Here is a 10590-nt window from a genome sequence, read left to right as displayed (position 1 = left end):
GCGGAGAGCGACGTGAGGCGTGTCCAATCAGAGCGGAGGGAGCGGGCCGTGTGCAACTGTCACTGCCGTAGAGGAGGAGCATGGCGGCGGCGGTGCGCGGGGCAGTGGCGGGTCGGTGCTGAGGGGAGGTGGGCGGCCATGTTGGGTCGGGAGAGGGGCTGTGGAATGGCGGTATCGCGGGGTGTCCGCTGAGGGTGTGTGGTTCTCCGCAGGGATCCTGGGGCGCTGGGTACCCCTGGCTGCCCGTAGCACCGGCCTCGCCGCCCGCAGCTGCGTCAGGCAGGTGCGGGCGGCGGCCCCGCTGTGGAGACCGCAGCCACTGCTGTGGGGAAGCGTGCCTGGGGGAGGCACCGCATCGGTGCTCAGCAGGTAAGGGCTGTGCGGGATCGGGAAGAAGGGCTTCGGAGGGGGCTTGTGGTAACTGCTGTGTCTGACAGACTGCTTGGGGTGGTGTCTGCCATAACGGGACTCTGTTAGACCGAGGTCTCCCGCTTCTGCTACGAACAGTGATTGATGCAGGATGTGAACGGAATAGACTTTGCAGATGTAGGCTTTGCAGATAGCCCTGTTGTAATCGCACTGATTGTTTCGCTGATGATTCATAGAATGATTAAGGAAAGGGCCTTAAGATCATACGGTCCCAACCCCCTGTCATGGACAGGGACACCTCACACTAAACCATGTCACCCAAGGCTCTGTCTAACCTGGCCTTGAACACTGCCAGGGATGGAGCATTTACCACTTCTCTGGGCAACCCATTCCAGTGCCTCACCACCCTCACACTAAAGAATTTCTTCCTTATAACTTTTTCCTTAACTTATAACGTGAACTTCCTTTATTTAATTCCCCCAGAATGCCAGTAGCAGCAGAATGTTTGCTCTTGAGCATTTCACCACTTTCAGTAGATGAAAAATGTTTTTCAGCATGAAATAATAACTTAAGAAATGAATTTTGATACGAGTTAAGCATCACAGCACGTAAAAGCGCTTCTTCAGTTCTGTACTTCATGTTAAGTGAGCTCTTGTGAACCTTCAGACAAGTCACAGCCACTTCTGAATCCTCATTGCACAAAAGAGACAGCGATTGCTTTTGCAAAAAGATGTTTCATTCTCGTCCTGTTTTCTTCTCTGTTTTGGGGGTGTTTTTAGCGTCACATCTCTACTTCCAAGTATCCTGCATCAGCCAGTGAGGACTGTCACCTACAACAGCATAAAGCGTGGAAAGAGGAAGACAGTGAAAGCCGTCATTGCTCGGTTTCTCCGGCTGCACAATGGCCTTTGGGTTAGGAGACAGGTAAGGCTTTGGTAATATAAGTGTGTTCTTTGTACAAGGGCATGGAGTGTTGGGACAAAGGGAATGGCTTTAAGTGACAGAGGGGAGATTTGGATTAGATGTTAGAAAGGAATTCTTCCCTGTGAGGGTGCTGAGGCGCTGGCACAGGGTGCCCAGAGAAGCTGTGGCTGCCCCATCCCTGGCAGTGTTCAAGGCCAGGTTGGACACAGGGGCTTGGAGCAACCTGCTCTAGTGGAAGGTGTCCCTGCCCGTGGCAGGGGTTGGAACTGGATGAGCTTTATGCTCCCTTCCAACCCAAACCCTTCTGGGATTCTAGGATTATTTATAGTCAGTGGGCTGATTGTTTTCCTTCCCATTAGACGGCAGTAGCTGGTATGTAAACAGGGGAAGTTTAAACTGGATCTAAGGAAGAAATTCTTTACTGTAAGGGTGGTGAGGTGCTGGAATGGGTTGCCCAGGGAAGTTGTGAATGCTTCATCCCTGGCGGTGTTCAAGGCCGGGTTGGACAGAGCTTTGGGTGACATGGTTTAGTGTGAGGTGTCCCTGCAGGGGGTTGGAACTGAAAAAAAAAGCTGTCTGATACATCACAGTATCACACAGTATGTTAGAGATTGGAAGGGACCTCAAAAGATCACCTAGTCCAATCCCCCTGCCAGAGCAGGAACACCTAGATGAGGTTACACAGGAATGTGTCCAGGCAGGTTTTGAATGTCTCCAGAGAAGGAGACTCCACAACCTCCCTGGGCAGCCTGTTCCAGTGTTCCGTCACCCTCACTGAGAAGAAGTTTCTTCTCAAGTTTAAGTGGAACCTCTTGTGTTCCAGTTTGTACCCATTACCCCTTGTCCTATCATTGTTTGCCACTGAGAAGAGCCTGGCTCCATCCTTGTGACACTCCCCCTTGATATATTTATATACACTAATAAGGTCACCCCTCAGTCTCCTCTTCTCCAAACTATAGAGACCCAGCTCCCTCAGCCTTTCCTCATAAGGGAGATGCTCCACTCCCTTAATCATCTTAGTTGCCCTGCGCTGGACTCTCTCCAGCAGGTCCCTGTCTTTCTTGAACTGAGGGGCCCAGAACTGGACACAATATTCCAGATGCGGTCTCACCAGGGCAGAGTAGAGGGGAAGGAGGACCTCTCTCGACCTACTGACCACCCCCCTTCTAATACACCCCAGGATGCCATTGGCCCTCTTGGCCACAAGGGCACAGTGTTGGCTCATGGTCATCCTGCCATCCACTAGGACCCCCAGGTCCCTCTCCCCTACACTGCTCTCTAACAGGTCGTTTCCCAACCTATACTGGAACCTGGGGTTGTTCCTGCCCAGATGCAGGACTCTACACTTTCCCTTGTTATATTTCATCAAGTTTCTCCCTGCCCAACTCTCCAGCCTGTCCAGGTCACGCTGGGTGGCAGCACAGCCTTCTGGCGTGTCAGCCACTCCTCCCAGCTTAGTGTCATCAGCAAACTTGCTGATAGTACACTCAATTCCCTCATCTAAATCATTGATGAATATATTAAATAATACTGGTCCCAATACTGACCCTTGAGGCACTCCACTAGATACAGGCCTCCAACTGGACTCCGCCCCATAGACTACAACTCTCTGGCTTCTGTCCTTCAGCCAGTTCGCGGTCCACCTCACCACCTGATCATCCAGACCACACTTCCTCAATTTAGCTGTGAGGATGCTGTGGGAGACTGTGTCAAATGCTTTACCGAAGTCAAGGTAGACCACATCCACTGCTCTGCCATCATCCATCCACAATGTTATTTCCTCATAAAAGGCTATGAGGTTGGTCAAGCATGACTTCCCCTTGGTGAAGCCATGTTGACTGCCCCTCATAACCCTCTTATCCTTGACATGCCTTAAGATGGCATCAAGGATAAGGTGCTCCATCACTTTCCCAGGGATGGAGGTGAGGCTGACCGGTCTATAGTTACACGGGTCCTCCTTCTTGCCCTTTTTGAAGACTGGAGTGACATTTGCTTTCCTCCAGTCCTCAGGCACCTCTCCCGTTTCCCAAGACTTGGTAAAGATGATGGAGAGTGGTCTAGCAATGACTTCTGCCAGTTCCCTCAGCACCCGCGGGTGCATCCCATCTGGACCCATGGATTTATGGATGTCCAGATTGCTCAGCTGGTCTCTAACCCATTCCTCATCGACTAAGGCAAACTGCTCCGTTGACCTGACTTCATCTGAGGTCTCAGGAGTACAGGGCTCTTCAGGACTGCCTCCGGCAGAGTAGACAGAGACAAAGAAGGCATTCAATAACTCTGCCATCTCTGTATCTTCTGTCACCAGGGCACCCACCCTGTTCACCAGTGGGCCTACCTTGCCTCTGGTGTTAGTTTTATCAGCTATGTATTTGATACTGGGTGATCTTAAGGTCCTTTCCAGCCCTAACTATTCTATGATTCTGTGTAAGTTTCAGAAAGCTCTGTAGAGACACTCCCATATTTCCAAAAGAGGGGAATTTCCCTGTTTTGGTTATCAGTACATCTGTGTGTGTATTTGTAGCAACTGAAAATTCTTGTGTGTTTTCTTCTGCCAGGCTGGTTATAAGAAGAAACTGTGGAAGAAGTCAGCTTCCCAAAGGAAGCGTTTGAGAGAGTTCGTGTTGTGCACTAAAACACAGTGTAAACTCCTCGATAAAATGACCACTTCCTTCTGGAAAAGAAGGAATTGGTATGTGGATGATCCCTACCAGAAGTATCATGACCGCACGAATCTTCGTGTGTAGGAATCTTGGATTCACTTTTGCATGTCTAGGAAAGGAGGTGGTGCCTGTGGTATGGTCTTAATTTTTGACATATGCGTGTCACCTCATCAAAATTGTGGATATGAACACCCCGAATAAAGGAATATTCAGGATTTATCTTCCAATGCACTTTGTGTTTTACTTAGAAGGGATCAAGCTGGTCTCCTGCATGTTCTGATGGCTGTTGTTTTCCTGTGGTTGTGTGTAACATGGATGAATACAGTCTAAAACAGCACTAAAAGTGAATAAAGCAACATATTTAATCTTAATTTTTTTAAGAGAAACATGTTTAAATAACCCCATGGCATATTTTGCTGTGTCCATACGTGTTAGTAACTTGCTGAATGGAGTCTCCTTGGGAAGGGGCGAAAAGAGAGCAGGGTCCCACTCAGTACTGTTGCCTATCATGGTACCAGGTAAACTGTGGCCAGGTCTCTTAAACAGCACAGCAGAACCCCCGTGTGGTGGCTGTGTGCAGTTTTAATGACTGATTAAAAAAATGCATTAGCCGCTAAATTTCATTACAGGACTGATGCTTTGCATCTTGTGTTGGGTTTTGAGTAGGATAATACACGCTTTGGATCCTGCACTCTATTGTCATGCAGTCAGTGCTGAGTTTCTTCTTTTTTATCCTTTCTTTTCGGCTGATTATACATCACTGTGTATCCCTATGGGACAACAACAAGGGTTTACTACAGGGTCCTTTGGCAGTGTGCAGCCAGTCTCTGGTTTCACTAAGGGCTACATCAGAGGGTTTCTCTACAAAGCTGGTTCTCCAGCAGGTGTGTGAACAGCAGCTGCTTCTAAAGGTTCTAATAACGAATAATTAACCCACTATTAAGCAGATAGTCCCTGGTGACAGCTCCAGAGCCACCTGCACAGTGAGAGTTTGCTGAAGGAGGCTGTAGCATTTCAATGAACTCACTGCTTACTCAGAGTGTTCAGTAGCTGTATTTTGTTTTTTCCAGTTCATAATACAGAAAGAGGTTCTGAAGGACATGCAGCACTTAGTGAATACATCTATATACAGTCAGCCAGAACTGAGATAAAAATCATACAGCGACCAAAGTGATTCTTCTGGCCTGCCAGATACATTGAACAGACTAAAGATGGGGTTTGGGGGTTTTTCCTTTCTTTTTTAAAGAAAAGATTAAGACTTTATTCAAGATGTGTATCAAGCAGTACAACAAACCCAGCCAAACATCAAACCTTTGGAATACTGTTGTCATGGCCATCCTTGTGACGCATTGAGCGTACCATTCCATCCCAGCTCTTTTCTACCCAGCAAAGGAAGGAAACCACACGAAGTGCACGATGAGAATCCTTAGGACAGTTTGTCTAAAGGCAAATCCCAACGCAGAGCTCTCTGCTAGTACAAATATGATGCACAATGAGTACCCGAAACAAACAGCAAAGGATACTGTGAGCAACAAGCATCCGGTCACAAGAATGAGGGCTTTACCACCATGTGAGAACACCTGAGGAGCAGTCAGAGGCAGCTGGTTGTTACATGAGGTTCGGGAGCATCAGGTCTGTCCATGCAGCTTTACCAGGAATAAAGAACCTGATCCTGTTTTCCTTTTGTGCTGGGGTTGCACTTGCACAATTCAGATGAGGGGACAGGATACATGTGACATCTGTCTTGTCGCTATTTGATGTCATCCTGACTCGGCAACCACTGTAACTGCACTGGCACTGCCCCTCTGACAAGAAAGGAGGCGTTGGAGGACAGCATTGAGCTGTTCTAGGCTTGTTCTCATAACTGAGGTGAACTTGTGGTGAGATAATCCACAGGCCCATCTTCAGCTGCAGTTTTCTTCCTCTCAGCATCGATTTTACTTGCTCCAGACAACACAGGTTTCACTGGAGCTTCATGCCAAACAAAGGCTCTGTTTTGTAGCACTGGCCTGATTTCTTCAGGCCACCACTGAGAAGCCTGCCTGCCCTACAGGACTGCTCAGAGAGGCCCCAAACTGTGTTTTTCTTCTTTAAGCCAGATCTGTTGCTAGTTTAAACCATCAACTAAGGGATTTCTTGCTTTTAGGAGTGATCAGCAAGCAGTTAGCTGAGCCGGAGCTGGGGGGGGAGCTGAGATTGCTCCCCCAAACACACCTCAGAAGCCACCATCCACATGTCCTCTCTTTGCTCCCAACATCTGGTTCGCGAGGAAGGGACATGACTTGCTGAATCAGGCTTGTTCCTTGGCATAGGCAAAGAGCAAAACCAGAACCAAAGCCTTCATGCCTGGTGTTTGTTCCAATGACCACCAGTAACCAGAAGAGAGAAATGCCAGACTTGGGGCACCACCTGTAAACAACCTGTGTGAGGAAGATAAGGGATTGGAAGCGAACGGCCGCTCTCTGCACACACAACACTACAGCACGACGTGTATGTGGGTGAGCATCCACATTTCTTACCTATCTATACACAAACATACAACTCAGTTGATAAATTAATACATTTTTGACAGAGATATGAAAAGGTTTATTTTTCTCATTTATACAGTGAATGTTTTGAGAGATATAAGGCAACTCCCTTGTCAACAACTTCACCTCAGCACTTAAGATGCTAAACAGTCAAAGGTTACAGTAAAACAGCAGATTAGACGCACATCTAATAATTGTAGTGAGAATCAATGCTCCTACAGCATGTCTGAGAGTAGAATTCATCAGATGTTACGTAGCTCTATGTTACTGGGGGGGGGTTTGGCATCATTGAGTGCAGACTTGTCAGCTGCTGCTTTATCTTACGGCAGCCCATTGCGTAGCAGGGAAACAGAGCTCGCTTGCAACAGGATTCTATCTTCTGCTAACACTGCAGGCAGGGTTTCTTGTTTCTCATTAATGTTTGCTAAAAGGAATCAAACTCTAAAGCTGCTTAAAACCAAAATGCACAAGCTTAGCTCCTCCAAGTTTTTGCTGAGCGTCTTGCAAGGACTGGCTCTTCTGTAACTGCTATTTAGACAGGTTGGTTTTAATTTACTTTCTCAAGACTTCTTCCTTCCTACCCATTGCAAAATACAATTGAATCAGCACATGTAAAGGAAATAAAATGCTCAGGTAATGAGGCCAAATACTGTGGCAGGCACAGGAAATACCCACTCACTGTTTCCGCTTCCCAGCTAGGCCAGATACAATTTCTCTCTTCCCCACATACATAGCAGGAAGCTCGGGGAGAAGCCTCAGGGATCCAGCAGCCAGGGAGGGCTGCGATATCAGTGCAAAACCAGCAGAGAACAGGTTTCCAAGGGCACTCACTGCGGGTTTCTCTGATCCACTCCACTGTTGGCATCCTGCTGCACCTGACCTGGGTTATCCATGCTGCTCCCCATCAAGCCCCTGCACTGATCCCTTGGTGATGGCACGTTCTATGTGATGCTAAATGTTCTTCTAGTCTACGTGACAGGTCCAAGAGCAAACACAAAGGGCCACGGAATTAACTTATGAGTGACTGTCACATGCTCAACACTTACAAGAGACACCAACTTGAAGCACAAATACACAAACCCTACCACGTCTTCCTCTTTTATATTTCTCATTTATATATGGATACAAACACACCACTGCATCTGGTTCTTGTGGTTCTAACCAACTTCATGCTGCAAGCAACACTCCAGGCTTCAAACAGCAACTCAGCCCCAGCACCTTGCCTTCTGGCTGAGGTGCCACTGGTTTCCTTGCAGGGTGCTGGGGCTGATCCTGCTGCAGGCAGGGGAGGAAGGTGTGTTTTCCCCTCTGAGTGTGTCACTAAAGTGATCCTAACTCTGTCGCTGCACTTAGTACAAGCCTGGCTTGCTCACTCTTTACAACTGGCAGTAGAGCCTTTGCCACAAGCAGTATGTTCTTCCAGCCGCCATCATGTTCCACACAATACTCTCCTGGCTCAGGCTGATGAAAATTGAAGACTCCTCCTCCATGACCTCGTTGGAACCACTTCTTTTCTCTCACACATCTCTTCCTCGTCCTCTGTAAGTGGTTTGTTCTCCATATGGTGTTCCCAGGTTAACTTGCAGAAAGAGAAGCTCAGCTTTCACTAATGAATTTCGGACATTTCATACAAAGTACTTGGATACCTGTTACCTCATCCACAGTCTTAAAAGAAATCCACGGGTTCTGCAAATCCACCTCATTAATGGTAAAGCCATAAATAAACACACTGTCAATGTGTCACCATGAGTAACTGGATTGTTTCTGTCTCCGCTGTGCATTCAACAGAGCTAGAGCTATGCAGACACAGACGAGAACTGTAAATGTACAGTTGGCGTGACTGGGGGTACACCCTGCAAACAGAACAAGGACTCTGAACCTGCAGGTGTCTGTCACACTGTCCAACACCACGGACTAACGCGAGAAGCTGTAACAGAGGATACAGAGAGAGGAGAGGGAAAGGCCGTGTCTACACCGCTGCACAAAGCACATCCATCCCGCTGCTGTTTCCTACGTTAACGAGTAGCTCTTTAAGGCAGAAGAGAGACATTCTGTGGATCTTGGTGCTATTGGCTCATTGCACTCACATTGTTTCAGTGGCAGAGGACGAGGTACTTTTCTTCCTGAAGCGAGGTCTAAGGGTCCTAGGCGGTGCCTGCAGGGAAGCAAGAGGAAACATCAGTGGCATGATAGGAAATGGTTTTCCTTTCCTTGAAATTCACCTACCTTTGCAGCACCTCTGCGGCACTGATCCCATTCCAGTAATAGAGAAGCAGATCTTGGCACTGAGGATCATTAATGAATGACCAGCTGAAGACTAACGGCTTTAAGAAACCTGCAGCAGTCCTTTACCGAGGTTACAGCAGCAGCTTCCCCTCTGGTGCTTGGTTAGAGGCTAAAGACTGCTAATAACAGGTTGAAGGAGTCAGGACAAATCGGTGCCATTGACAACAGCTCGCAGATCAGGAGAGCAAACTGGTGGCAGAAAGACAGCTCTGGTGTGTCCCAGTCTGTCTTGCACTGCCCAGCCCAGCCACAGCCCCTCTGAGGGTACATGGGGGTTACAGAGCCGAGGTGAAACACTCTGAGGCTGTAATTCTCGTAAGGCAGATCTCTTCAAAGATCAGCCTCTTGCTTTGGGCAGAGGCCAGACACAATAGACTGAGACCAGTTTAGAAGCCAACTATTGCAGTTCTGCCCTGCAGTGATGCAGAGAGCTTCAAAGAGCAGCCCTGAACGCTCAGGAGGAGCCAGACAACTCCATGGAATTCATTTACTGTCATCAATCCCATTCTCCAGACTGGGACAGGATTTAGTTAAACTAGCAAACAAACAAACATACATAAAACCTCCTGATCTGCAACACATACACCTCTCAGAGGAGCTCTGGAATTAGCATTGTGTCTTGTGAGCTTCACAAGAAGAAATGGGTACCAGATGTTGTGGAGGAGCGGGAGTTCTCAGTCTGGAGGCTTGTCATAGCACCGTGTAGCGCTGCAAGGCCTCGTAAGCTCTTCTACTCCATTTACATCTATATCCAAAGCATCAAACTATTTACCTTAAAGAGTCTGACAGGATCTTACCATTCCGAAGTGAGGACTTTGTCATTTCTGTTTTATAGGACTTTCAGCCCCAAAATCATGCTGTGTTTCCCCATTCCTGTGACGCAGCAAGCTATAAATACTCATACAGATAAGGAACTGCAGCATGGTGAGGTTTTGGTTAGACTCCATCTAAATCTCCATCTCTTCCAGCCTGCCCATGAACCAAAGCGGCTCCTCGCAGAGATGGGACTAACCCAACACCTCACCCTATCTTCCAAGCCTGGAATCCTACCTAAGTCTCCACTGTGAATCCCCAAAAGCACAACAGACCAGGATGGGACGGCTGCACCCAGAAAGGCACAGCTGGAGGAGGAGAGCTGGGGAAGAAAGACAGACAGGTCTTAGAGCAAAGCAGTCATGAACTGCACAGTAAAGACTCTTAAATAGCTCTGCCTCCTTTGGGAGGCCACCAGACAGCTCTGAGAGCAGCCAGAGAGGCTGCATCTTTCCACTGTAAGAACAGAGCAGCCCAGCCTTTGGTGGAGATGCGTCAGCTCGGATCTGTGAGCTCCATCTGCTCTGGCTCCATCCTCCCTGCCCGGATCTGGAAGGATTCCTTGTCTACAGCATCTCCCACGGAGGTTTCATTTCCTCCACAACAAAACGTTGCTAAAATTGCTTTTGGAAAACCCCATTGTGAGATCTGCATCTCCTTTAGGGCTTTTGTTTCCACGGGACAACTTAAAAGTGTACTTGTTAATACAGTGACTGATCCAAACCCCTATGGAGTCATGAACTGCTGCTGGTCTCAGTGGGGTTTGGCTGGGTGTGAACCCAAGTGAAAGGGACCAGGCTCTGTGGGTGCTGTTCTCACTGTAACCATCCTGCCTTGGGGGTGAGAATGTGTTTTCCTCTTCAGGCATGAAAAATCAACTGGGTTTGATATCCAAACCCTCTCACCCAAACACCTCCACATGGTTTAGAGCTAGAGCCAAGTTTCGCAACTCACAACCATCTCTGAAGCCCATATATCTATGATCTCCACTGGCACCAACTCAGGCT

The 10590-nt window shown here is 48.1% G+C and overlaps 2 protein-coding genes across 2 annotated transcripts in view; one reads left to right on the top strand and one right to left on the bottom strand.

The window, feature by feature from the left end:
- The first annotated feature begins 7 nt into the window (after window positions 1-7).
- On the top strand, window positions 8-4171 carry MRPL35 (mitochondrial ribosomal protein L35). Its single transcript, XM_080628423.1, has 4 exons — window positions 8-111; window positions 213-369; window positions 1149-1293; window positions 3852-4171. The coding sequence occupies exons 1-4, from the start codon at window positions 81-83 to the stop codon at window positions 4038-4040; spliced, it is 522 nt and encodes a 173-aa protein (XP_080484549.1). The 5' UTR covers window positions 8-80; the 3' UTR covers window positions 4041-4171.
- Window positions 4172-6242: 2071 nt separating this feature from the next.
- REEP1 (receptor accessory protein 1) overlaps window positions 6243-10590 on the bottom strand; it is a 67474-nt gene continuing 63126 nt past the window's right edge. Inside the window, exon 10 of the mRNA XM_080621010.1 lies at window positions 6243-8639. Coding sequence (XP_080477136.1) covers window positions 8568-8639 — 72 coding nt within the window. The 3' untranslated portion in view covers window positions 6243-8567. The remainder of the gene's footprint in view (window positions 8640-10590) is intronic.

This window comes from Psittacula echo (genome assembly GCF_963264785.1).
Source record: "Psittacula echo genome assembly, chromosome: 1".
NCBI lineage: Eukaryota > Metazoa > Chordata > Aves > Psittaciformes > Psittacidae > Psittacula > Psittacula echo.
This window is presented reverse-complemented; position numbering and strand designations above follow the sequence as displayed.

What these genes read in the sequence shown, in the direction of transcription:
- MRPL35 (XM_080628423.1), top strand. Translation starts at nt 81, where the DNA reads ATGGCGGCGGCGGTGCGCGGGGCAGTGGCGG. An exon ending in GGTGCGCGGGGCAGTGGCGG is followed by an intron (nt 112 to 212) that starts GTCGGTGCTGAG and finishes GGTTCTCCGCAG; the next exon opens with GGATCCTGGGGCGCTGGGTA. An exon ending in ACCGCATCGGTGCTCAGCAG is followed by an intron (nt 370 to 1,148) that starts GTAAGGGCTGTG and finishes GGGTGTTTTTAG; the next exon opens with CGTCACATCTCTACTTCCAA.